The sequence below is a fragment of the Ictalurus furcatus genome, chromosome 2 (assembly GCF_023375685.1).
Source record: "Ictalurus furcatus strain D&B chromosome 2, Billie_1.0, whole genome shotgun sequence".
Lineage (NCBI taxonomy): Eukaryota > Metazoa > Chordata > Actinopteri > Siluriformes > Ictaluridae > Ictalurus > Ictalurus furcatus.
Window position 1 is genome coordinate 5,454,897 of NC_071256.1, and position 27,497 is coordinate 5,482,393.

General features: G+C 44.0%; 2 protein-coding genes across 3 annotated transcripts in view; one reads left to right on the top strand and one right to left on the bottom strand.

The window, feature by feature from the left end:
• The window catches only part of hmcn1 (hemicentin 1), a 105,251-nt gene extending 84,061 nt beyond the window's left edge, over positions 1 to 21,190 (top strand). The window contains exons 73-107 of one of the 2 annotated variants that reach the window (XM_053644977.1): positions 372 to 516; positions 609 to 736; positions 1,102 to 1,258; positions 1,409 to 1,530; positions 1,855 to 2,019; positions 2,275 to 2,382; positions 2,561 to 2,698; positions 2,875 to 3,009; positions 3,123 to 3,392; positions 3,648 to 3,838; positions 3,918 to 4,131; positions 4,322 to 4,456; positions 4,668 to 4,858; positions 5,020 to 5,101; positions 5,237 to 5,506; positions 5,618 to 5,788; positions 5,951 to 6,121; positions 6,352 to 6,522; positions 6,878 to 7,048; positions 7,163 to 7,333; positions 7,798 to 7,968; positions 8,100 to 8,246; positions 8,423 to 8,560; positions 8,928 to 9,049; positions 9,274 to 9,511; positions 10,058 to 10,120; positions 10,393 to 10,512; positions 10,674 to 10,805; positions 11,017 to 11,130; positions 11,579 to 11,704; positions 11,846 to 11,974; positions 15,481 to 15,825; positions 17,892 to 18,011; positions 18,095 to 18,221; positions 19,633 to 21,190. In XM_053644977.1, the coding sequence (XP_053500952.1) occupies positions 372 to 516; positions 609 to 736; positions 1,102 to 1,258; positions 1,409 to 1,530; positions 1,855 to 2,019; positions 2,275 to 2,382; positions 2,561 to 2,698; positions 2,875 to 3,009; positions 3,123 to 3,392; positions 3,648 to 3,838; positions 3,918 to 4,131; positions 4,322 to 4,456; positions 4,668 to 4,858; positions 5,020 to 5,101; positions 5,237 to 5,506; positions 5,618 to 5,788; positions 5,951 to 6,121; positions 6,352 to 6,522; positions 6,878 to 7,048; positions 7,163 to 7,333; positions 7,798 to 7,968; positions 8,100 to 8,246; positions 8,423 to 8,560; positions 8,928 to 9,049; positions 9,274 to 9,511; positions 10,058 to 10,120; positions 10,393 to 10,512; positions 10,674 to 10,805; positions 11,017 to 11,130; positions 11,579 to 11,704; positions 11,846 to 11,974; positions 15,481 to 15,825; positions 17,892 to 18,011; positions 18,095 to 18,221; positions 19,633 to 19,999 (5,765 nt within the window). In that variant the 3' untranslated portion in view covers positions 20,000 to 21,190. The remainder of the gene's footprint in view (positions 1 to 371; positions 517 to 608; positions 737 to 1,101; positions 1,259 to 1,408; positions 1,531 to 1,854; positions 2,020 to 2,274; positions 2,383 to 2,560; positions 2,699 to 2,874; positions 3,010 to 3,122; positions 3,393 to 3,647; positions 3,839 to 3,917; positions 4,132 to 4,321; positions 4,457 to 4,667; positions 4,859 to 5,019; positions 5,102 to 5,236; positions 5,507 to 5,617; positions 5,789 to 5,950; positions 6,122 to 6,351; positions 6,523 to 6,877; positions 7,049 to 7,162; positions 7,334 to 7,797; positions 7,969 to 8,099; positions 8,247 to 8,422; positions 8,561 to 8,927; positions 9,050 to 9,273; positions 9,512 to 10,057; positions 10,121 to 10,392; positions 10,513 to 10,673; positions 10,806 to 11,016; positions 11,131 to 11,578; positions 11,705 to 11,845; positions 11,975 to 15,480; positions 15,826 to 17,891; positions 18,012 to 18,094; positions 18,222 to 19,632) is intronic. The other variant, XM_053644987.1, reaches the window with a different exon arrangement.
• Positions 21,127 to 26,256, bottom strand: arpc5b (actin related protein 2/3 complex, subunit 5B). Its single transcript, XM_053645001.1, has 4 exons — positions 25,976 to 26,256; positions 25,019 to 25,090; positions 24,554 to 24,730; positions 21,127 to 22,584 (listed from the first exon to the last, which is right to left on the bottom strand). Exons 1-4 carry the CDS (start codon positions 26,114 to 26,116, stop codon positions 22,522 to 22,524), a joined length of 453 nt encoding a protein of 150 aa, XP_053500976.1. The 5' UTR covers positions 26,117 to 26,256; the 3' UTR covers positions 21,127 to 22,521.
• Between the last annotated feature and the right edge of the window lie 1,241 nt (positions 26,257 to 27,497).

Genomic DNA, 27,497 nt, shown 5'->3' on the forward strand with positions numbered 1-27,497 from the left:
AATTACAATCACAAAACCATGTTGTACGAATGGTATGAATGATTCGTCCTGAGATTGAGTCAGTTACTGATGTGTTTGTTGCCTATGACTTGAAGTGATTTTTTTTTTCCTCTTCTCAGCGTTTGAAGGACGGACTTCTGTTACGTCTATTATTTTACACACTTGTTCGTAGGTCTGATTTAAAAAAACAAAACAAAAAAACAAACCGTATTTATTCATTCTTCTGGGCAAAATATACACTGTGAGGAGTAAATTTGAAATAATCCAATGAATGATTAATGCATTTCTGTAAGGTACTTTGTCTTGCTATCATTGTTGCAGTTAAGTACCTTTATGTACTGTACAGTAAATGTGTGTGTATTTACCCGCAGTTGCACCCAGTATAAAGGAAGGTCCTCAGGCCGTTTCTGTTCACGTCAGTGCGCCAGTGGTTTTGGAGTGCGTTGTTAGTGGGGTTCCTGCTCCACGTGTCACCTGGAGGAAACACGGCTCCGTCCTTGCTGGAAACGACGCCAGGTTTGCAGCATACTCTTACTATAGATACGTTCCACATCACTCCGGGTTAGCTCAGTTCAGCCGGATAACGGCTAGCTCTCTTACCCGGACAGGTATATTGTTGCCGAGGACGGCTCTCTCCATATCCGCTCCGCCCAGCTGTCCGACACGGGCCATTACTTGTGCATGGCCACTAACCAGGCAGGCACCCAGCGCAGGAGAGTGGATCTGCAAGTGTACGGTGAGTGCATTAAGCTTCCACTGTAGTAATAATAATAATAATAATAATATTCATCGATATCAAATTGTCAACACGTTCTCTGTGCAGTGAATTATTTTTTTTATTATTTTTTTGGGGTTAGGAACATTGTCAAAATTCTTTCAGCAATCCTGTAGGAAGTGGATAAAAGCTGGCCCTTTATGAGTTTTGGCACAGCGATACGCTAATGGTTTCCTTATGCGTTTCCATGAGATTGAAAAGACACAGTTACGGCGTTTGGATTTGTTCACTGCGCTATAAACCCTGCGAGGTTGAAGCGGATTAAACAGATCCATACGAATACGTGCAAACGATCGTTCCTGCCATTTTATCGTTTTAATCCGCAGTGCCCCCATCAATCGCTGAGGGTCCAACTAACGTCACGGTGACCGTAAACATCCAGACCACTCTGTCCTGTGAGGCCACGGGCATCCCCAAACCTACAGTCACGTGGACCAAAGACGCTCGCCCTCTCAACACAGACCAGAACCAGAATATGTACAGGTTCAGCCAGGTTTTCTCCTCTTTTATTGCCTCTTTCACCGAGTCCTCAAGGATATACTTGATATGTGCGAACTTGACATGTGCACGAAGTTCTAATTTATATCTCTAAACGTTTGGTTCAATGTGTATTGTTTTGTTTGTGATTAATAGGCAGCTGTCATCCGGATCTCTGGTCATCATCGCACCAGCAGTACACGATGCAGCACTGTACGAGTGCGTGGTGTCCAACGAAGCAGGCCAGGACAGCCGAGCAATCCGGCTCACGGTGCACGGTGAGCACCCGCCGTACTTTGACTAAACGTGACGATTACTTACAGGGTGTGCTGTTTATAGGAAAACACTGAACTGTATGATGAACTGAAGCTTGTTGACCATGAAACTGCACATCTCTCTGTCCTGAAGAAGTTTAAATAAACAAATAAATGTCTCCTCACAGAACCTTCGCTATAAACATTCACACACGTTTTTTTTTTTTTATCTGTTTATATGATAAATGATAAGGATAACTGGTCAGAACAAGTCAAAGCTTCTGTAATAGGAAATTTCCGACAGCGCTGCGGTATTGTACAAGGTTAACGAGCGTGTTTGTGCTGCAGTGCCGCCTTCCATTGCCGATGAGGCTACAGAGTTGTTGGTGAGCAGACTGTCCCCGGTGGTCATCAGCTGCACTGCATCTGGATTCCCCGCTCCTGTCCTACACTGGAGCAAAGACGGGGTGCGACTGGACAAAGACGGAGAGGGCTACAAGATACTGCCCTCTGGTGAGTTTTTCTTTGTATAGCATTTGTATAGAATTATAGAAATGAACGATTTCAACTTTTAAAGGGTTAATATTGAGTCCTGAGTGGTGCAGGAAAAACAAGGGCGCAAGGGTGATTGACTGACAGCAAAACCCTGCGAATCACATCGACACTAGCCAATCATTGGTCTCTGCAAGCTCGTGTATGCGGAAGAGGGCAGATTGCAAAAATAAAAATCCGATTTGACACGTTTTCTATTTTTGCGTGCACTCTCAGGTGCGTTTGAGATCGCTGCTGCAGAATTGAGTCACTCCGGCCGTTACTCGTGTGTCGCGAAGAACGCCGCAGGATCGGCTCATCGCCACGTACAGGTCATCGTGCAGGGTACACAAACGGCTACTGTTCTTACAGCTCTGTAGGATCGATATTTTAAGCAGTCTCATGACTCTTCGATCTTCCCATCTTTCGTTATATTCTATATATACACGCCTGAGTGATCTACTAATGAAACGTCATCAGCTGTTTGTCTTTTTCTTTTTTTTTCTTTTTTGACGTCTACTAGAGCCACCAGTGATCCAAGCTCACCCATTAACTCTGGATGTGATCCTGAACAGCCACGTGACCCTGCCGTGTCGTGCCGCGGGCACCCCGCGCCCCACCATCACTTGGCAAAAAGAAGGCATCAACATCGTCACCAGCGGTTAGAGCTGCTTCTTCTTGTATATAGCCAGATAATCGAATCTGATCATAAGAGCTCGTCGAGGACCAGACAGCATGATCTTTCTCAGGATTAGTTTAATGCTTTATAGTTTTCGTTCTTGACGCATGCTAAACGTATTCAAAACCCATTTCTTGCTTCTCACGTTCCATCACTAGGAAGTGATTTCACTGTTCTGCCCAACGGCGGTCTGCAGATTTCACACGCCAAAGTGGAAGACGCCGGTACCTACATGTGTGTGGCCCAGAATCCAGCAGGCACAGCTCTGGGCAAGACAAAACTCAGGGTGCAAGGTAAGATGGGTGTATCGAATAATAATCACCAGTGTAATTCATCTGGAACATCTTTTCAGACGTTTTTACAGAATCATGATCTTGCGTTTAGAGTAACCCTTTTATTTTCATAGTACCTCCAGCGATCAGTTCAAGTACTAAGTCCTACACTGTGGCCGTGGATGGATCGGTGACTCTGCGGTGCGAGACCGAGGGATACCCGACCCCGTCGGTCAGCTGGTTCAAAGACGGGAAGCCGCTGTTGGATTCTGTACGTCGGCGTGTCCTCAGCTCCGGTTCTCTGCATATCGTTTTCGCCCAGCCAGGAGACACGGGCGTATACACCTGCACTGCAGCCAACGTGGCTGGAAGCCTCAGCCTGGAGATGACCGTCACAGTGCAGAGTGAGTCACACACACCGAGAGAGAGAGAGAGGGAATGAGAGAGTGGCTGGCTGGACGAGTTGTTGCTGAAGCATGTCCTGTTTGACTAGGAGGAAACGAGTCCCGTTGAGGACAAAAGGGGTAGACGTGTTGGTGTTTTCACTGGCGTTTACATCACCGATAGCTAAGAATTCCAAACTGATTCTTTAACTGAATGAGAGGATGAAATGATATAATAAAATAAAAGAACTAACGTATTCCACGTTTCCCTCCCAGTCCCTCCCACCATCCGCAGAAGTGATCCGGAGCTGTGGGTGGTGCAGAATACACGGGCGCTGTTGTCCTGTGCGGCTGAAGGAGTGCCTCAGCCCATCTCGAGCTGGGAGAAAGACGGCATCACTTTGACGGACACGACAGGCGCTTACACCGTCCTGTCGTCCGGGGAACTGGTGATAGAAAACGCTCAGGTCAGAGAATCGAGCCATCGAGTTATTAAGACCTCCAACGAATCAAGATTGACGTGTTTTTTTTTCTTTCGGCACACAGCCCGAGGATGCTGGGAGTTACACGTGTGTGGCCACTAACACCGTAGGGCAGGACAGTCAGACGATCGATCTGTCTGTGCACACACACCCAGCATTCACTGACATCCTGGGAGATAGGGCTCTCAACAAGGGAGAGCGCCTCTTACTGGCCTGCGGAGCCACAGGCATTCCTCCACCCAAAATCACTTGGGCTTTCAACAATAATATCATCCCTGGTGAGGAGGGAGTGGCTTTTATACTCTACTGAACGAATCAGTTCTTTTCAGGAATCTTTTTTTTTTTTTTTTTCTTTTTCAAAAAGACCTTTACTCCCAACAGCTATATAACTTCAGTTATATTCTTGCAATATTACCATGACTGAAGAGTTTACTGAAGCACTTCCTTGTGCCTTGTTTCTGTTTCTAGTTCATTATAACCACGCGAATGGCCAGAGCGAGCTGGTGATCGAGCGCGTGAGTAAGGACGACGCAGGCACATACTCCTGTGTCGCAGAGAACCGAGTGGGCTCCATCAAATCTTTGGGTTTTGTCTACGTCAAAGGTGCCTAACCGTGCCGGGTCGCTTTCAGTGTCTATGAATATATCGTACACACACAATACTGTACCTGTACATGTTCCAGAAAACATCCTACAGTCTCTACAAAGAGTAGATGTTTTCTATTATAGGTGTAAAAGGGATGTACAGACCAGTTTACGCTCTGCAGTTTGAATACGAATCCTGCATATATGTCCTGCTTTTTGTGGTCCTCCAGAGCCTCCTATAATAGACGGAGACGTCCATTCAAACCATATCGAGCCTCTGGGTGGGAATGCCATCCTGAACTGTGAAGTACGGGGAGACCCTCTGCCTACCATCCAGTGGAGCAAGAAGGGCATTAACGTGCGCACCAGCAACCGCATCCGCCAGCTAGACAACGGCTCTCTGGCAATCTATGGCACCGTGGTACTGTAACTCGGTTCCAATTCCCTTTTACACTTGCACAATGCACTTTTTTTTTTTCTATTTAGCTGCGTACTACAGAATAGTCGTTGATCAAAAATTTCTTAAGCGGTCTCTTACAGTCTCCGACTTTTACAAACGACTTTTTGTGACTTTTTTCTCAGAGCGAGGACGCCGGTAGCTACGTGTGCGTAGCTACGAATGACGCCGGGGTCGTGGAAAGGACTGTCACTCTCACCTTACACAGTAAAAACATTTCACCTTTTTTTTTAATCCTAAACTAATGGCTGTCTACTTCATCAGGTTCTCTAATCTTTACGGTGGAACCCGGCATTTCACCTTTTTTTAAAATCCTAAACTAACGGCTGTCTACTTCATCAGGTTCTCCGATTTTTACGGTGGAACCCATGAACACAGTGGTGGATTCAGGCTCCATCGTGGTGTTAAACTGCCAGGCACAGGGCGAGCCCACACCCGTCATCGAATGGGCCCGCCAAGGACACCCAGTTCTGGCCGGCGACCGCATCACCACTCTATCCAACGGCTCGCTGCGGCTCAGCAGCGCTCAGAAAGAGGACACTGCCGAGTACGAGTGCGTCGCCCGCAACCTGATGGGCTCGGCGCTAGTGCGCGCGGCCCTCACAGTGCGCGGTAAGAAAGCTGATCGGTTACTGCGTGTGTTGTAATCGACTTATTTTAAGTTACAGTTTCGAATCATATGATTCCAATTGTCCACTTGTATACGTGTTTTATGCGCGGCAGTTCACGGAGGCTTCTCAAAGTGGATGGAGTGGGGTGCCTGCAGTGTGTCTTGTGGGACAGGAATACAAAAAAGGCTGAGACGGTGCAACAACCCCCAGCCTGCCAACGGCGGCCACCACTGCTCAGGCTCAGACTCTGAGACCCGTGGCTGCCAAGGCAAACCCTGCCCAGGTTAGTCAATGTCTTTATCTTCACCTTTAGACCTTTAAGATCTAGTGTTTAGTTTTCAGCAATTTGTACCTCACCAAGGCTCATGAATGAATTAATATTTGACCCTGTGTGTGTGTGTGTGTGTGTGTGTGTGTGTGTGTGTGTGTGTGTGTGTGTGTGTAGTGGATGGTCAGTGGTCAGAGTGGACAGAGTGGGAGGAGTGCTCTCGTACATGTGGTCAAGGGAACAGGACGAGGGTACGAACCTGCAGCAAGCCTCCAGCCCAACACGGAGGCAGGGCCTGTGAGGGCCGAGCCGTGGAGGTCATCATGTGCAGTATCAGACCCTGTCCTGGTGAGCAGACTTTAGTGCGTCTTCCTGCTGCTACATGTCATAAAATCCTTGGGGTTTTTTTTTCCAAGTTTGGCTGAATTCCAAATAGCTGTCTACTCCCTAGATAAGTGCACTACAGAGTGCAAAATAATGATCTCTATACCCGTATAATACCATATAACTGTGGTTTGACACCTTCATAGCCTTGAGTTGTTTTAGATGTTAATATGCTGGCTGTGTCTAACTCGTAGTGGCTGGGAACTGGGCCTCCTGGCTGCAGTGGAGCCCTTGCAGTGAAACATGTGGTAAAGGCATGCAGACGAGAGTCCGGCTGTGCAACAACCCCCCACCATCTTTTGGTGGACCACCATGCAGTGGAGCAGACACACAAACTCAAGTGTGCACAGAGAGGAACTGCCCTGGTAAGAACAAGCAGGAAAAAGTTAGAAAGACTGAATCTGGGGAGTCTCAACATAGCAAAAAGTGCAGGCGTTAGAATTCCACCGAACATGTCACTTCTTACCATTAAAAATTATATACTTCGAAATGATTATTTTTTGTTGGCCTTGGATCATGGCTACACAAGTTCTATACCATGAAAGCTGAAAACACTCTTTGTCTACTGAGACGCTAGTACCCTAGCTTCCATTTGGTAGACACAAATGGGATTTCAGTATCTGAGCCTTTGGGGTGTTTGGGATGGAATAAACTATAACATGCAAAAAACGTGATCTAGCGGTGCGTTTTAATGATTGCGCAACTGGCGCTGGTTTGCAGTGGATGGAAAGTGGTCATCTTGGGTGAGCTGGGGCGCCTGTAGCGTTTCCTGCGGAGGTGGAACCAGACAAAGGACACGCCTCTGTGCAAGCCCCGGCCCTAAACATGGAGGAAGGCAGTGCGAAGGCAATGATGTCCACATTGACTTCTGCAACAGTGAACCGTGCCCTAGTGAGCTTTCACTTAAATACACACGTCAAATACACACAGCTTGTCTCTCAAATGCAAACATTCAACAAACATGAACAGAACAACAGAAAACTGTACTTCTGTTACCTCCGACAGTTCACGGTAACTGGGGCCCCTGGAGCACCTGGGGCAGCTGCAGCCGGACCTGCAACGGAGGCCAAATGCGGCGTTACAGAACGTGTGACAATCCCCGACCGGCCAATGGGGGTCGATCATGTGCCGGAACTGACACGGAGATCCAGAAATGCAGCACGTTGAGCTGCCCTGGTAAAACCTTTAAACACAAACTACTAGACACGCCTTGTATCTCACAGTCTCTCACTTGGACAGTAAAGTAACAGAAAAACGACACAGAGGTCGCCTCATTAGACATATTTGGCATAGATCAACAGACCGTATCAGTCTGCATTGTTACTACCTCAATGGCATGATGGAATAAACCTGGGGTGTCCAAACTTTTCTTGTAGAGGGACAGATGGAGAATAATATAGTGTCACAGAGCTGGAGTAAGCTTCTGTTTCTGTTTCTGAGTCTGTTTGCATGGAGTGATACTAAAGAACTGGCTTAAGGACTACTGCTCCTAATGTTTTATTTACACATAATTACACATATTGTCATTTTGTCTGACTTTCAGGTGACGAAAAGGTTACGGCTGATCGACTACATTTAGGGGATGTTTTTAAAACATTTTTTTCGTGCACTTGTTAACTAACTGTTTGTGGTCATGTTAGTGGATGGTAACTGGAGTCCATGGCAGCCATGGGGTGAGTGTTCAGCCTCCTGTGGTATCGGCGAACGCACAAGGGTACGTTTTTGTAACAGTCCAGCTCCTACCAACAAGGGCCGGCCTTGCCCAGGAGACTCCACCCAACTTTCTAGGTGCAACATCCAGCCATGTCCAGGTAAAAAAAAAAAAAAAAGCCTACTTGTTGCATTTCAGTTCTACAAATCGAAGAGCTCACAGTTTTTGAAGTGTGTGTTTACATGCGCACGTGACTATGGCATTATGTTACATGCTACTTTGCTTGTTCAGGTGGTCCTCAGAAGGCCAGAGGTAGTATCATTGGCACCATTAATGGCGTGGAGTTTGGCATAGCCTTTCTCAACGCGACGATCTTCAACAGCCCTTCAGGGGGCAGAGTGATCCACGCTACTATCACCAACATACCCAGGAGCCTGGGTCAGTCACAGGCTTTTTCAGGATATTAAGTCATGAATATTGATACTAAAATACAGAGAATTGAAACACTTGAAACGCCTATTATCAGGACACTCGCGTCTCAAGCAGTAGACAAGTAGACACATCGTAAACGCATCGAGTCGTTGTCTGGTTTAATGCGATGTCATTCTTTCCAGGCCCCGGTATGAGGAAACTGATCTCTGTCCTGAATCCCATCTACTGGACCACAGCACGGGAGATCGGCGAGGCCGTCAACGGTTACACCCTTACAGACGGCATCTTCAGACGAGAGACCCAAGTGGAGTTTGCGACAGGTGAAAGCAATCAGGACCGGTGCTCGAATCGCAGTGTCGGTTCACCTCCGAGAGATTCCGGAGCGGAATAATTCTGACATTTCACAATTGACACAATGACAATTCTGAAAGCTTTAGGCTCAGTTACAATCGCCTACGCAGCTGCATCTCGTACGGTTTCTTTCCTTTCTAACCATGGAAAGAAATCGTTTTTTTAAAACTCATCACGCAGTACAGTACATCTGAACACCTATGGTTTGACAGATAAAGATACAGATATTAAAACTGTTCGAGAAACAAATCAGCAGACAAAAAAAAAACCTAACGTGTTCTTCAGAACACTTTTCTAGACGTTGAGAAGTTCACGTGCTTGTGCGTTTTGCTTAAGGGGAGATCCTCAGGATGACCCATGTGGCACGGGGCTTAGACACGGATGGTGCTCTGCTGCTGGACATCGTAGTGAACGGACACATCCTCCAACTGCCCTCCAATGCAGATATTGGCCTCAAGGTAGACGCTCCACACAACTAAACTCACTGATTTAAAACTCTAAACATGCTCGTGAATGCCACTTAGCTGACAATTAATTAATTAATTAATACATTGAATTGAGGTGTTTTTATTATTACTTCCACATTACTTCAGTAAGTCTTCCACTAGCTCTATGGAGACCTCTGGTGCACAGTCTTAGTGGACTTTATTTATGTAAATATGTGTTTTTTTTCTGCCACCAGGACTACACAGAGGATTACATCCAGACAGGCCCTGGGCAGCTATATGCTTTGTCTACACGTATGTTCAGTGTAGACAAGGTGAGCGTGCCCTATTCCTGGAACCATACCATTTTATACGAGCCATCCAGAGGAAAGATGCCTTACCTGGTGCAGACGTTGCATGCTTCTTCCATCAGCGCTCAATACCGTCCTCTAGAGGAGATGCTGGAGTTCACAATCTATGCCAGCATTTCCAAGGGTGAGGCTCACTTACTTCGTTTTCACGAATACAGCTGCAGGCAGCCACTGCTTTGTAACTGATGCACTCCGTATACACGCACCAACCACTTTTATTAGGATCACCTGTATATTCATGCAATTATCTAATCGGCCAATCATGCGGCAGAAGCTCAACGCATTCTATCATGCGGATACAGGTGAAGAGTTTTAGTTATTTAGTCCACTTTATTCAGAATGGTGGAAATCATGTGATATGGCACGGTCATTCGTGCCAGACGGGCTGGTTTGAGTATTTCAGAAACTGCTGATCTCCTGGGATTTTCCACATACGTTTTAATAATATTTACCAATATATATATTAGTAGATAATTACAGTAATGACTAAAACATTTTGTATCGCATCCACCATTTCTTTTCTTTTTTTTTTCTTTTCTTTTTTACATCAGTCTAAATCTCCAGAACACATCAGTCAGTTTGTGCAGGTGTACAGGTGTTCCTAATAAAAAGGTCAAGTGAGTGAGTGAGTGTCTGTATATGCATTGAATGCCATTCTCCTTATTTGCAGGTGAGCGTAGCAACCAGTGTCCCAGTGGCTTCGTGCTGGACCCAGCTGGACCCTACTGTGCTGGTACATTATACACACAGGCAGTATTTTATTTTATTCAACGAGGAGAATCACTATTCTCGCATTCAGGGGGAAAAACCAACGTTCAGTCAATATTAGGCTGATTTTTAACAAGAGGGCATAACCTGGATGTGACTGTAGAATCTAGCTGACATTTAGAACACTTGGGACGTAACGTGGGACATAACTGTACGATATACATATAATGTCTCTCTTACTGGGCTGCTTGTGATTAAGAGAGAGAACATGATCTGTTTCTTTCTGCTGTGATGAAGATGAGAACGAGTGCGAGGAAGGCAGCCCATGCTCCCACGCTTGCCATAACGCTGTAGGCACGTACTACTGCTCCTGCCCTAGAGGACTCACAATATCTGCTGATGGCAGGACATGCCAGGGTACCAGCTGTGCACACACAAACCAATAGCACACATAGATGCCATGTTACTCTTAGAACTTAACTGTAGTCGTAACGTAATGTTAATTATTCATTACACTTTATTTTATTTGGATGGATGGATGGATGGTGATCATTTTACATTTTACGTTTCTTCTTTAGATATTGATGAATGCTCACTGGACGTCATGTGTCATGATGGACAAGAGTGCGAAAACACTATCGGTGCTTACCGTTGTGTGATGCGTTGTGGCCGGGGTTTCAGGAGAACAGCAGACGGCTTGAGCTGTTCAGGTTTATTGTTCTTTAATATAATCCTCAGATAGTTACACGCTCTCACTTGTTAACCAATACCTGTACAAAGGAAAACGAGGGCCTTTTTTAACGACTCTCTTATGACCGCTCTGGAATTATAACGTTCTCAACGTAACAAGTCTTTATTTAATGTAATGTGTTGGCGATATGTTTACTTAGAATGGCACTTTTTGTTTTTTTTTTGGGACAGATATAAATGAGTGTCAGGAGTCCAACCCATGCCACCAGCATTGTCTCAACACCATTGGCAGCTTCCGCTGTGCCTGTGAGCCAGGCTTCCAGCTCAGGAACCGCCGCTGCATCGGTCAGTCACGCACTAGAAAACTCTAGCTGCCAAGACTTTCTAACAAATTCACGAAGTGACGTATGATGACTCAGTGTTTGCAAAAAAAACAAAACTACAGGTATATTTACCTGGAACTAGGCTTTTGCAATAATAAAAAAAAAAGGCATTGCATGCAATCCAGAAACCCGTTTTATCACCGATTCTATTATATTACCAACCTCAGCTCTACAAAAACATCATAGTATGCTAGTACAAGTTAGCATTCATGAATACACCATAAAAGCAGTCGTGAAAAAGCAAGGGAAAAACATCGGGGTAGTATTGATTTACTCGTTTGCATGTCATTACTTTGGATGGGATTCAAAGAGATGAAACAGAACAACAGACCTCAACCCAGCCTTCCTCCTTCCCAATCTGACTACACCACTACAACAGTCTGACTAAAAAATATGTTCCACCCCCACAGACATTAACGAGTGCAGGCAGAGAGTGTGCCGTTCAGACCAGCAGTGTAAGAACACACGTGGAGGCTACACCTGCATCGACCTCTGTCCTACTGGCATGACCAAAGGAGTCAACGGCACATGCGTAGGTTAGTGCGTACCCAAAATCTAGGCTTCTTTGCGTGCACTCGATACTGATTTATAAATGTTCATTATTATCTGTAAGTTTCCACTAATCTTGAAGAATTTTAAAGCTTTTACTCCGCTCAGATGTGCCATGTTCTCCACAGACATCGATGAGTGTCGAGACGGCACACACCAGTGCAGATACAACCAGATTTGTGAGAACACAAGGGGGAGCTATCACTGCACCTGCCCCAGGGGTTACCGATCTCAGGGTGTGGGTCTGCCCTGCATTGGTATGTAAATCTACCGACCATAACCCCATGAATAAAGCATCACCTGGCTGCTCTGCTGTTGCCTTCTGTCCACATGCATCCCCGATCTCATTTTCTATCCATATGCATCACTTTGTTCCACCCCCTAATAAACACACACACCCTGCTTGCTTGAATTACTGCATTGCTTCGAGTCCTTAATAAATGCCCAAATTCTCATGATTAGATGGATGAGAGTGCTAAACCAGTGTTCACAAGTTCTGACTTTAGTTGAGCTGGATGAAAGCAGTGTGAAGGGGAATGGCGGACAGGTAAGTCTGCTCTCACAACAAGAACAGCACTTCCTTTTTATACTTCTAATTCTGTCTCTGTTCTTCTTCCTGTCACCTTTTACCTTTTAGGCTTTTACTCCTGCTTGGGACCTTTTCCCTTAAGTGCTGTGCTTTGCTCTAGCATTTATGGAATGCAAAATATCAGGCTAACATAAGTTTTCAAATGTGTTGAATTATAGTACATCATAGAACTAGTTATATGTAGCCTGAGTTCAAATCTCAGCAATGACACAGTAGTCATATATATATATATATATATATATATATATATATATATATATATATATATATATATACAGTGAGGGAAAAAAGTATTTGATCCCCTGCTGATTTTGTACGTTTGCCCACTGACAAAGAAATGATCAGTCTATAATTTTAATGGTAGATTTATTTGAACAGTGAGAGACAGAATAACAACAAAAAAATCCAGAAAAATGCACGTCAAAAATGTTATAAATTGATTTGCATTTTAATGAGGGAAATAAGTATTTGACCCCTCTGCAAAACATGACTTAGTACTTGGTTTAAAAACCCTTGTTGGCAATCACAGAGGTCAGACGTTTCTTGTAGTTGGCCACCAGGTTTGCACACATCTCAGGGGGGATTTTGTCCCACTCCTCTTTGCAGATCTTCTCCAAATCATTAAGGTTTCGAGGCTGACGTTTGGCAACTCGAACCTTCAGCTCCCTCCACAGATTTTCTATGGGATTAAGGTCTGGAGACTGGCTAGGCCACTCCAGGACCTTAATGTGCTTCTTCTTGAGCCACTCCTTTGTTGCCTTGGCTGTGTGTTTTGGGTCATTGTCCTGCTGGAATACCCATCCACGACCCATTTTCAATGCCCTGTCTGAGGGAAGGAGGTTTTCACCCAAGATTTGACGGTACATGGCCCCGTCCATCGTCCCTTTGATGTGGTGAAGTTGTCCTGTCCCCTTAGCAGAAAAACACCCCCAAAGCATAATGTTTCCACCTCCATGTTTGACGGTGGGGATGGTGTTCCAGGGGTCATAGGCAGCATTCCTCCTCCTCCAAACACGGCGAGTTGAGTTGATGCCAAAGAGCTCCATTTTGGTCTCATCTGACCACAACACTTTCACCCAGTTGTCCTCTGAATCATTCAGATGTTCACTGGCAAACTTCAGACGGACATGTATATGTGCTTTCTTGAGCAGCGGACCTTGCGCGCGCTGCAGGATTTCAGTCCTTCACGGCGTAGTGTGTTACCAATTGTTTTCTTGGTGACTATGGTCCCAGCTGCCTTGAGATCATTGACAAGATCCTCCCGTGTAGTTCTGGGCTGATTCCTCACTGTTCTCATGATCAATGCAACTCCACGAGGTGAGATCTTGCATGTAGCCCCAGGCCGAGGGAGATTGACAGTTCTTTTGTGCTTCTTCCATTTGCGAATAATCGCACCAACTGTTGTCCCCTTCTCACCAAGCTGCTTGGCAATGGTCTTGTAGCCCATTCCAGACTTGTGTAGGTCTGCAGTCTTGTCCCTGACATCCTTGGAGAGCTCTTTGGTCTTGGCCATGGTGGAGAGTTTGGAATCTGATTGATTGATTGCTTCTGTGGACAGGTGTCTTTTATACAGGTAACAAACTGATATTAGGAGCACTCCCTTTAACAGTGTGCTCCTAATCTCAGCTCGTTACCTGTATAAAAGACACCTGGGAGCCAGAAATCTCTCTGATTGAGAGGGGGTCAAATACTTTTTTCCCTCATTAAAATGCAAATTAATTTATAAAATTTTTGACATGCGTTTTTCTGGATTTTTTTGTTGTTATTCTGTCTCTCAGTGTTCAAATACAACTACCATTAAAATTATAGACTGATCATTTCTTTGTCAGTGGGCAAACGTACAAAATCAGCAGGGGATCAAATACTTTTTTCCCTCACTGTATATATATATATATATATATATAATATATAATATATTAGTGTGTGTGTGTGTGTGTGTGTATTTATATATCAGCCATAACATTAAAACCAATGGTGGGTGAATAACATTTGAGTATCTTATTATAAAGGCACCTGTCAAGGGGTTAGGATATATTTATTAGGCAGCAAGTGAACAAATAGTTCTCGAAGTTGATGTGTTGGAAGAAGGAAAAATGAGCGTGTACGGATCTAGATGGCCAAATTATGTTGGCTAGACGACTGGTTCAGAGCATGTCCAAAACAGCAGGTCTTGCGGGGTGTTCCTGGTATGCAGAAGTTAGTACCTACCAAGGAAGGAAGGTCCAAGGAAGGACAACCGGTGACCCCGACAGGGTCATGGGAACCCAAGGCTCACTGAAGTGTGCGGGGAACGGACCAGAGGGTCCGTTCTCAGAGAAGAGCTTCTGTAGCACAAATTGCTGAAAAGCTTAATGCTGGTTATGATAGAAAGATGTCAGAACACACAATGCGTATGGGGCTGCGTAACCGGGCCGCAGACCGGTCAAAGTGCCCATGCTGACTCCTGTCCACCTCCAAAAGCACCTACGTGAGCATCAGAACTGTACCACGGAGCAATGGAAGAGTAATGGATATTGCGCCATGCCAAACTGCAAAAAATTCTCAGGAGTGGTTTGAGGAACATGACAAAGGGTTCAAGGTGTTCTCCCGATCTCAATCCAATTGAGCATCTGTGGGATGTGCTGGACAAACAAGTCCGATCCATAGAGGTCCAACCTCGCAACTTACAGGACTTAAAGGATCTGCTGCTAACGTCTTGGTACCAGATACCACAGCACACCTTCAGAGGACTTGTGGAGTCCATCGACGGCTCAGAGCTGCTTTGGTAGCAAAAGTGGGACCTACACGATATTAGGCAAGTGGTTTTTATGTTATGGCTGATTGGTGCGTGCGCGCGTATGTATGTGTGTGTGTGTGTATGTGTATATATATATATATATATATATATATATATATATATATATATATATATATATATATATATATATATATATATATATGATGTCACATCTAGAACCACCCACCATTATTGTCAGACATAATTCTAGCATGTCACACATAGTTATGGGTTGGTTATTGATGCCCTCTTTCATTTTTCCTCCCTCTTCCGTGCATTTTCTTTACTGCTTTCCATTCACCTCTATGTTTCCCTTTAATCTCTTTACATTTCATACCTTCCACCCTCCCTCTCTCTCTCGCTCTCTCTCTCTGCACTGTTCCTTGTTATGAGAGCAGACATAAACGAGTGTGAGCGTGTGCCGATGCCCTGTGCCTACCAGTGTGTGAACAGCCCAGGTAGCTTCATGTGCACATGCCCTCCTGGCCGCCACTTGCTGGGAGATGGGAAGTCCTGCGCTGGGCTGGAGCACTTGCCAGGATTCGAAAGCCTCTCATATGGTTTCCACACCTCACAGTCCTCCCCGGAGCGAAGCTCCTCCCAGCGTCGCTACCACAGTCTGACCTCTCAGAGCTACCACTCTTACGGGGGGAACTACAGGCTCAACACTCGTCCCTCGCGCTCTCGTAGGGCCGCTAAGACATGCCCTCTTGGCTTTGTTTCAGAAGGAGATAAATGCATAGGTAACTGCCACAGATGTTTCTAGTGACTACAGGCTGTCCCAAAAGTCTCCATACACAGGGGACTGTGTTTGCCAGCACCATGTCAGTTGTTCCTTCATCAGGAGGAAACACTTCCAGTCTTTTTGAATTTAAGTTTGGCAGCTGTGTCGTGTGTGTGTGTGTGTGTGTGTGTGTGTGTGTGTGTGTGTGTGTGTGTGTACGTGCCATGTTTCCTGTTAAAGTTCATCACAACCTTGTGACAGCTTCCCGATCCAGCCTTGAGAATGATTTCGATACCTTCTTCTTTTGTCAGGGGTGTTCTTAAAGCCTATCTGAAAAAAAAATCTATAATATAAATTCATAAGTAGGGCGCACAGTGGCTTAATGGTTAGCACGTCCGCCTCACACCTCCAGGGTCCGGGGTTTGATTCCCGCCATGGCCATGTGTGTGCGGAATTTGCATGTTTTCCCCGTGCTGCGGGGGTTTCCTCCGGGTACTCCGGTTTCCTCCCCCAGTCCAAAGACATGCATGGTAGGCTGATTGGCGTGTCTAAAGTGTCCGTAGTGTATGAATGGGTGTGTGAGTGTGTATGTGATTGTGCCCTGCGATGGACTGGCACCCTGTCCAGGGTGTACCCCGCCTTGTGCCCGATGCTCCCTGGGATAGGCTCCAGGTTCCCCCGCGACCCTGAAAAGGAGTAAGCAGTTGAAGATGGATGGATGGATGGATGGATGGATGGAAATTCATAAGTATAAAACATTTTGGAAGACGTGCTAAAAAGTGTTAATGTCCCCTGTGTATGGAGACTTTTGGGACACCCTGTAGTATGGGGGGGTAATACAGTATGTGTGATGATGGCTGGGAAAACCATCACTATATATAATTCTGAAAATGACAGACCTTCTTGAGCCATGTTTCCCGTTCACATGCATCTCAAACAGAAATAAAAGTTTGAGCATTTTAAAGTCAACCCCAGCATTGAAAGACACGGACATTTTGATTGCCAGTATCCGATTATAATGCAATCAAGTTAAAGGTTTTGTGAAACCGCCTCCTTACCCAGCACGAGCTTTGCAGTAAGACGATCATGCTGGTTTAGTGAAATATATTTGACTGGCTCATGAATATGGTGTAATTAGGGCGGTTTTGTGCATGTGCACTTAGTTTGGTATTATACACACCTGATAGTAATTGGACTGAGACGTTTTTGCAGTCAAACCATGTCTTCAGAGAAGGTAAAGTGCAGAATATCAGCTCGAATTTGAGGAGATACACTGTCTAAATATGTTAACGAATCCTTCATTTACAGCAGACCGCATGGCAGGAACATCACAGCAATTACTGAACTATAAAGATCTTTAAAAAAAAAAAAAAATCTGAGCTGCTTATGACACAGTGGAAACCACTGTATCTTGGTGACACAAGCTTGTATGAGTGCTACAATAGATTTCTTTCTTTGTTTTTTTAGTGTTAAAACTGACATTACCTTTGCAGCAGGACATTTATCCCAAACAGTCTACTGCTGCTTGGCGTCACCCAAGCCAAGACCAAAGAAAAAAGCCCGGAAGCAAACCTGTATATAGCACCTTGTGATTCTGTGAACCATTAAAAATATTATTCTTACAAACTTGACAGTGAATAATGTTAGACCTGAATAATGGTTGGACCTTAAAGTTCAAATCTCACACTCGAGGAAGTGGTATCACGATCCAGCGCTGTAGATCACTATAGATCATGTTGGTGTGAAGCTCTCTTCTACTTTAGGTAACCGTTAAATATAATATTAAAGAAAATTCGAGAGTGTTGGTAGGGTGAAGTTCTCACAAATAAATGTAGAGTCTGTGATGGGTCAGGGTTAGAGTTTGGGCTGCATACATTTGATCAGAAATATATATTTTTTTAAATCACACCACTGCCACAATTGTTCAGGGATCTAGCACCTAACGAGCACAATAAAAACTTCTTTTCCTAAACGACAAATTTGAGTTAATAATTATCATGAAGAGTACATTGTGTCTAGTGTAAATGTCTTTTAAATTGTCATGTCATGTAATTATGTATGTTTTTTTTTTTTTTTTATGTGTAGATATCAATGAGTGTGAGCAGAGGGACATGTGCCAGCACGAGTGTGTCAACACACCAGGAAGCCACAAGTGTTTGTGTCCCAATGGCTATCGCCTCATGACCAATGGCAAAACATGCCAAGGTAAACACGATGCTTTTTGGAAAATGAGGTAAAAAAAACATTGAGGTTAAGTTACAGATGTGTATCGACTTCTCTGTGATTAGACATTGACGAGTGCTTGGAGCAAAATATTCAGTGCGGCGTAAACAGAATGTGCTTCAACATGAGAGGCAGCTACCAGTGCATCGACACGCCCTGTCCGCCGAACTACCAACGAGACCCAGAGTCTGGGTAAGACGTCGTTATCCCACTGCATTATCACCAGATTATCACAAATTAAACATAGACCTCGCAGAATGAGGATTTTCAGTAAATCCTTATGGACCTTATAAATGAATCTGAGGTTTATCCATGTTTTAGTTTCTTAGAAGGGAAAATCCTGAACTACCTGTAGAACTGTGAGTCACACCTCTCCTGTCTGTTCTGTTTCTATGATATAAAACCCTGGGTTCAAGATGAAGAAGCATATCCCAGTCCTGTGACGGGTACAATAACACACAACCGGTCATTTTCAACACGAAATCTTCCACACACCGCAAAAAACCCCAAACATTTTCCCAACAGTTGATTTTGTCTTTATTTTCACCCCATGTTAACAACACAAACTTGTCAGCATCTGCGTTTCAACAAGTAAAAAGTAAAAGTACATTTCTGTGTTGAACTTGAGTAAGAGTATAAGTATGGCCAGTTAAAGCTACTCTTAAAAGTAATTTTTGTTTTCGAAAAGTTACTCAAGTAAATGCAGTGAAGTAAATGTCGCGCTTTACTACCCATCTCTGTTGGTAAATGAGACGTTTTAGCTGTACGCGTGTTCGACGCACGCGAGTCGAAGAATTCCGCTGTGGCTGAATGCGCGTTGCGATGATGTCACATGATGCGCACAAAATTTCGAAAAAATTGCAAGCGCCTCCGAATATTGCGAACTTCCTGAAGGGACTGGTGTATAGGTTTCCTAACAATTTTTCAGCAATACAGTATTGCTGGGCGCACGGTGGTTTAGTGGTTAGAACGTTCGCCTCACACCTCCAGGGTTGGGGGTTTGATATCCGTCGCTGCCCTGTGTGTGTGGAGTTCGCATGTTCTCCCCGTGCTGCGGGGGTTTCCTCCGGGTACTCCGGTTTCCTCCCCCAGTCCAAATGCACACATGGTAGGCTGATTGGCGTTTCCAAAGTGTGCGTAGTGTATGAATGGGTGTGTGAATGTGTATGTGAGCCCTGCGATGGATTGGCACCCTGTCCAGGGTGTACCCCAGCCTCCCCATGCTCCCTGGGATAGACTCCAGGTTCCTAGTAAGCGGTAGGATAAGCGGTATAGAAGATGGATGGATGGATATAGCAGTGTTGCATTAAAAAAAAAATAATAATTAAAAAATTTTTTTTTATTGTTTTTAAATTTTAATTTGAAAGAAAAATCTGTCAAACTTTTTATTTTACAATTTAAGCACAAAATTTTCACATCAAATGAGCTGCTCAGTTTCTCCTAATTTTTTTTAATTATTTTTTTTATAAAAATATATCCACAATGTGTTTATCCATGATAAATTATAATGATGGTGATATTGGCTTTTTGCAACTCCTTATCATTAGGTCACTAATATTACAAAGCTTTCACTATCTAACCTCACTTTTTGCTTTCTGCTTAGCTTCTGCCTGAAGAACTGTCCTCCCAATGACCTGGAGTGCGCTCTGAGCCCGTACGCGCTCGAGTACAAGCTGCTGTCTCTGCCCTTCGGTATCGCTGCCAACCAGGACCTGATCCGACTGGTAGCCTACACTCAAGACGGCGTGGTGCACCCACGCACCAGCTTCCTGATGGTGGACGAGGACGCCACACTTCCCTTCGCCCTGCGCGACGAGAACCTAAAAGGCGTGCTGTTCACCACACGCCCGCTGCGTGAGCCGTACACCTACCGCATGAAGGTCCGAGCATTGTCTTATAGCACCGACCGGGCCATCGAGTACCAGACCACCTTCATCGTCTACATTGCCGTCTCAGCCTATCCCTACTGAGAGCACTTTACCACGTGGATGGGGCATGACCGAGTGTGAGTGTGTGTGTGCGCGTGTGCGTGTGTGTGTGTACCTGTGGGTTCAGTTGTAGATCCACCACTTGAAGATCATTTGTAAGACATCGCATCAGGCCTCATAGATTGAGGAGCTGAGCTGCAGTGCTAAGAACACAGACGAATAAAGATAACTTAGCATTAACCCCTGGGGTACTCCAAAGACAGGCTGCTTTACCTGTGGCTGGATTCCATGGTGAAGCCTGAAAGGTGTAAGTTGGATGAAGCAGCTGATCCAGTCCTGCGTGTCACGACAAGCCAAAGGATGATCGGACTCCATACTTCCGATCAACAGATACAGAAAAAGGACAAGTATATGTGTATGTCTACCTATTAACTTATTGGAAAGTGCTTGAAAACAAGAATTCGAGGAAGTTTTTCGTGTGCGCGTGTGCGGTCATTTACATTATGTAGTTTGTCCAGAGACGTTCACTGGTAATCAACAGCATTAAGATCTCCAAAACTAGAATTAATATCCATCTCAGGTAAGCACTGCATTCCACCTATAAAGCATTTCCATATATATATTTTTTATTCCTCTCTATGTACAGGATTTAACGTCAACATTTTGCAACAGGCTTTTATTACAGGTCTATACACAAGCTCATAACAAAGATGTATTCTATTTTTTATTATTTGTATATAAGCAGTTGATTTTAATTCTGTAATGTTCCGGTATTGTTGTATTCACTTTTTTTTTTTTTTTTTTTTTTTGTAAACGCAAACAATAAATGTACAATCAATAACTGATGTATGATATTGTTCTTGTACTTTCATATAAAACAGCAATCAAGGATACAAGCAACTTTCTGTTTGGTCGTATGTATAAATCTTTATTGTTCGTTTTCAAAAGCACAAACATTAAAAAAAAAAGAAATACTTAATAAGGCAGTTGTAGACCAGTTTGGTTTGTAGAATGTTTGCACTTGGTCACGAGAGCAGTCAGAGAGACAGGTCCTTTTGTTCAGGCCTGTGTGTTTGAAACAGTGAAGGTCTGCTTTTAAAGCAGCGACCGATCTATGAGAATGATCGAGTACAGACAAAAGCATTTACAGACCAAACTGATTATTATTGTTGTTTTTTTTTTTTTAATTGGCAGTAAGTGCTTAAGAGACATTCCAGGCACGAAATAAAAATATGCATTGATGGATGTGTTTAAAAACCTGGCTGCTCGCCTCTGACAGCCATGACGTGGTCTTCAGAGACCACATGAGGGTGCTGTTAAATTCATCTTTTGAATAGTCTAAGGATATCCCAAACACTGGTTTAAATCTGTCTGTCATCATGAAACAAAAACCTAATGACCTAATGATTTTCTGGTGTATTAACACCTATTAGCATTTGACTCTTCCTGTCTCAGGGTTCCTACTTTTTCCATAATGAGAGCGTGTGAGAGTCTGTGTGTGTTCTTGGTAATTTATTAAAAGGAAAATGCTCTAGACATTTCAGCGGCTGCATTAATGCATAAAATTAATGAACGTCTAAAGACGACAGATTTAGCAACTAAATACCGTGTATAACTGACAGCAGAATATCTGTAACTGTAAGTTTCCAAATTTGTGTCTTAATTTCCACAGCAGCTCAAGAACCATGATTTTCGCACATCTGGGTACGTTCCATATTCTTCCAATGAATTCTGTTTGATGTAAAAAAAAAAACAAAACAAAACAAAAAAAAAACTCACGAGGTCCATAAGCATTAATGAATGGTTGATGAAGACGTAATGATTCCATACCAGATCTGCAGTCTCTGATGAGCTGTACGAGACGCGTTACAGCACTACGGATTAGTAATACAAAATAACATAACTATTCTGGAATGCCCCTTTAAGACGTAATATAAACAAAGTGAGCGTTAGTACTATAGACAAGAACAGGATTAATGGTCATTCCCTGGACAGGAAGAAATGTTTTGCTGAGAATAATTCCCAGCGGTGCAGAAGAACTGTCCAAAAGAAGGCAGTATCAGAAGGTTATAATGTGCCTGCATTATGCTATTAATGTATTCATGTGTGTCATAAGCAGCCAATGCCCTTTGGTTGTTTAAAGAGTGAATACAGCATTAAGGGCTGAAATAGCTGCAACAGATGGAAGCTTGGTGCTACTGTAACATATTAACCCTAACTAATCTGACACAAGGAGATGTAACGAACGTTTAAATCTTTTTTTTGAATGGCAAAAACAGATTTCAAATTGTAATGCACTGTTTGAATACGTAAGGTGCGAAGCCTTCCTGAGAGAAGCTAAGAGGATCGTAAAGGTCGATGGCCCGTGTACGCACGTACATGTCTGTCTGAGCGATGCAGAGGGAATGAGCGTAAGAGGCAGACTGAGGTGGAGAGAAAGAAAGCGAAGTGGGATGGGAGTTGTTTCGCAGCACCTTTGTAAAAATCTCGTCTTTGTTCTGAATGTACAGGCAGGCGGCGCGTCCCTCCTGTGGTTTCCGTCGGCGGCGTGGAGCAGACGGCGTTTAGACGGTTTTCCGTGCAGTCAGTACTCTGACGATGCAGCCCACGCCTCCTGCAGAGAGAGCCTGAGGAAAAACATAGCTGATATAAATATACTGCTACTGATATGTATACACCCATCAGCCATAACATTAAAACCACTGACAGGTGACGCGAGTAACATTGATTATCTTTTTACAGTGGCACCTGTGAAGGGGTTGGGATATATTTATTAGGCAGCAAGTGAACAGTCAGTTCTCGAAGTTGACGTGTTGGAAGCAGGAAAAATGGGCAAGCGTAAAGATCTGAGCGACTTTGACAAGAGCCGAATCTAAAAAGTTAGATGACTGGGTCAGAGCGTCTCCTAAACAGCAGGTCTTGTGGGGTGTTTCTGGTGTTCCACTGAATAGTGGTTAGTACCTACTAAAAGTGGTCTAAGGAAGGACAACACTGGTGAAGGCTAGCCCGGAAGAGCTACTGTAGCACAACTTGATGTGAAAGTTCATGCTGGCTATGATAAAGGAGTCAGAACACACAGTACATCACAGCTTGCTGCGTATGGGGCTGTGTAGCTACAGACCGGTCAGAGAGCCCATGCTGACTCCTGTCCACTGCCGAAAGCGCCTACAATGTCCACGTGAGAACGTCAGAACTGGACCATGGAGCACTGGAAGGTGGGCTGGTCTGATGAATGACGTTTTCTTTTACATCGTGTGGATGGCCGGGTGCGTGTGCGTCGCTTACCTGGGGAAGAGTTGGCACCAGGATGCACCATGGGAAGAAGGCAAGCCAGCGGAGGAAGTGGCATTCATGTGGATGTTACTTTGACACGTACCACCGACCTAAACACTGTCACAGACCAAATACACCCCTTCGTGGTAACGGTGTTCCTTAATATCACTGGTCTCTTTCAGCAGGATAATGCTCACTGACACGCTGCAGAAATAGTTCAGGAACGGTTTGAGGAACATGACAAAGAGTTCACGGTGTTGACCTGACCTTCAAATTCCCCAGATCTCAATCCTATCTAGCATCTGTGGGATGTTCTGGACAAACAAGTCCGATCCATGGAGGCCGCACCTCACGACTTACACGACTTAAAGGGTCTGCTGCTAACGTCAAGGGGGACCTACAGAATATTAGGCAGGTGGTTTTACTGTTATGGCTGATTGATGTGTATATCTTTATACACATATATACAATGAAACAATATGATGTTGATATTCATCAAAAAAAAACACTTCATCTCCAGGTTAAAAAAAACTATAGCATTGCAAATATAGCATTTTCAATAATTTGCTACCTCAGGACTTTTCTAGTACCGGTACTCTATGCACTCAATATTCTGTGTCATGCAAACTGATTCTGGCTCTATGTAATAAGTCCATGTTTCTCTAATTCTGTAAGATATAGTATCAGGACTCCAGAGTCAGAATTTGTACCTTTTTAAGAACTACAAAAAACAAGTCATTCACTTTTTTCTTTTTTACTGCTTTAATAGGATATGATTCATTCAGCTTGACAAAGGCTATATAATAAGAGTTGGATTAGCTGCATTAGGTTAGGAATAAAGCACTTGGGGGCATGCTGTTCTAGGAAAAGCATCAAAGACGGGGTGGCGTGATGCGGAAGAGTCCCGAAGACATTCATTCCTCTAATAACACCGCAAGTTTCCCATGCTAGTTTTTTTTTAAATGTAGTAAACAGCAGATATAAACAGTTGTTTATATAAACACTTGTTTATATCTTAAAGAGAAAGACAAAAATAAAATGCAGCTCGTCACTGACGCTGGAGACGCTCTTCCAATCCTTAAATCTGTTCATGTGGAGAATACAAGTCCACGTGAATTCACTGTTACTATAGAAACCACGACGAGCGCACTGATACGAACCTGTGATTTACCGTGCCGGATCTACTGTCAAAACTTCCGTTATTGAAAACGAATCCCCAGCTTCTGACCAATCAGAAGCGAGAATCCAACAGCGCTGTGCTATAAATCAGGATGAACTGTGACTCGGGACTGGAGGAGCATTACGAAGCGCACATTACGGTACCTTCTCGTGCCACTGGAGCAGGATGGCGCTGCTGTTTTCCGACGGCTGCTCGAAGCCCTTGTAGATGTACTTCATCAGCAGATCCACGCCGTTCTTATCCAGAGACTGCACTCCCTTCTCGATGTCGCTTGTCTTGAAGGAACTGAGCACTTTCAGAACCAGCCCCTCAGCACGGTCCTACACAAACACAATCAAAATGCATCAGGAACGACCTGCTCATGTCCTTGTGGAAGCTGTTACTATAGAAACGATTCATAGAAACAGAGCTGTGGTATAAATACGTGTCATGAGGATGAGTGGGATGATGAATTCAGACTTAAACTGTCACCAAGGCATCGGAGGAGCACTTATTGAAATGCAGGAAAGTCTAACGCAAGAGTACATGCTGGACACGTCGATACCATTTAATAGCTTCGTAGCGTAGACACACTGCCCAACCAACCCGTCACTGCTCTCCCGACTCACCTTGACGTTCTGATTCTTCGTATTGATCGGTGGGTTTTTCAGCACTGCTTGCAACGCGTCCATGAGGTTCCCTCTGCAGACTGGAGTTAAGGGGGGAAAAAGGATAATCGGACACGTCCCGAACAGGCGTGTCGTGTGTACAAAAGCTCAACGTCAATACAAATGTATTTCATCTGGGCAGAAAGGGTGTGTGACGTCCAAACAGCAACATGAAGTCAAGCGGCAAGCAGAAACAGGAAGTAAGGTCTCACGTCAACCACGATGGTCATATATGGAGAAGAAATCAACTTCCTCGACTTTGCACGCGGTTTAAAACGACACGGTGTCATAACCTACCAACTAGACATGCTCTGAATGAACAAAACTCCACAGTGTGTACCTACAGCAAGGCTGTATATCATAGCGGTTCCTCATGACTCCTGAAAGACTTCTACGTTAGGAATGTGGTTGTAAAGCATGTCTGGGCATCCACCAGACTCTAAATCAACCTTCGTTCCTAGACACGAAAAAGGGTGTGGAACTCAAGCGATCAAATCTTATCTGAGAACCCTAAAAAGCTCAGAAATAAATAAATCAATCTAGTGCACTTCAGTAGGGAAGTGAGGACTGGTTTGGAACTAGACACAAAGGAGCATTATGAGAAAGCTATTGTCTTCAGTAGAACATTTACAGCTCTGAAATCTGCAAGAAGAGTCGCACGAAGTACGAGTCCAAACATATTTCTAATCTTTTACAGGTAAATCTGCCAGGCCAGCTGCTTTACATGAGTGAGTATGATGTCTTTCAGCAAGAATTCATTGCAATGCAATACCAAACTGCTCCATACAGGAAATACAGTGCATTACTAGAGTATGCAGGATTTTCCCCCTGTGCTATATTTAAACTAGTAAGTTAAATAAGGTGAAATAAGTGTGTGGTGATGAGCAGAAAAGAAAGCCAGAGCCAAAGAGAAGGATATTGTCTGATGAGGGAATCTACTTCTGCTTCATCCGGACCCAGCTGGTTCTCTGCTCCATCCTCCTCGTCTACAAACTTGTTCTCGTCGTATTCATCCACATCCACTTTACGGAATCGGTCGGAGACGGTGTTCTTCGACATGATGATTAATCCACACGCGTTCTATCCGCTATGCTAGTCTGGAAACAGCTGGATTGTCTGTCTGTCTGTCTGTCTGTCTCTCTGTCTGGCGCTTCCTCATCGACGCAGCTGCTGCATTCCGCTCACTTCCTCATCCAGGCGCCGCCTAGTGGCCAAACACCAAACTGCTCATTTCAAATACACTAATACAGTGGTTTTCAAAGTGGGGGCCGCTAGGGGGCGCCTGGGGGCCTCAACAATTTGGTGTGCCCATCCCTCCCACTAGTATGTTTTCTCTTTCTCTCTTTCAGACAACCACACACACACACACAATCAATTCCTAATGTAAAGATGTAATTATTAATAAAAAAGGGGGATATATTCAGAAGTCTGTATTTTTAATGTGTTTTAAAGACATCTTGCAAAAGGGGGCCTCAGTCAAATGTTAATGCCATTTGGGGGCCTTGCCCTGGAAAAGTTTGGGAACCCCTGCACTAATATATATATATAGCCAAAAGTTTGTCGACACCAGACCATGTAGGCCTTTCCCAAACAAATCTGGAAGCACACAATTGTATAGGATGTCTCTGTATGCTCTAGCATCCCTGCTGCTGAAAAGAAAACAAAAAAAAATACAAACTATCACAGAGATTCTAATGGTTTCCACTACAAATATCATTACAAACCATCAGCTAACCATTAAAACCAGTACCATTACTGGTCCTTAATGGTATCCACTAGACATAACATGGCACCAATAGAAGGCAACAAATTACCAGTACAGACCCACAGGGACCATTACAGTTTCCATTAAACCATTAGAAATTCTATGAAGATTTATATATATATAATTTTTTTTCAGCAGGGATGACAATGTCACAAAAAAAAAGGTGCACAAACACAGGCGTCTCTGGCTCAGGTGGTAGAATGGGTTGTACATTAATCGCAGGGTTGGAGGTTTGAAGTGTTCTTGGGCAAAACGCTGAACCCCAAGTTGCTCCCAATGCCTTGGGCAGGGGATGAGAACCTATGACTCACAAGCCATATATGGCTATTTCAGTGATTGCCTGTGGCTCAACAGCAGGAAAAACAATAGGAATCACGAAAGCTAGTGTGTCAATTAAAATGACATATTTTAAAATATTACTTAATTCATAATCGATGCCCATTTGTCATGTAAACACCAATCTGTTGCACAACAAGCTCAAATTTCACTGGACAGTGTGGAGCAGAGCAGTAATTTCCCGGTCTAATTCATAAATCATCTGAAAACTATATAGCCAGTCTGTTTCCTTTCTTTTTTTTTTAACAAAAGTGAAATGGCTAAAAGAAAAAAGGTAACTTTTTACATTAATGGTAAATAGTGTTCAATCTACTCTTAGTTACGTACTGCATCTTGTAT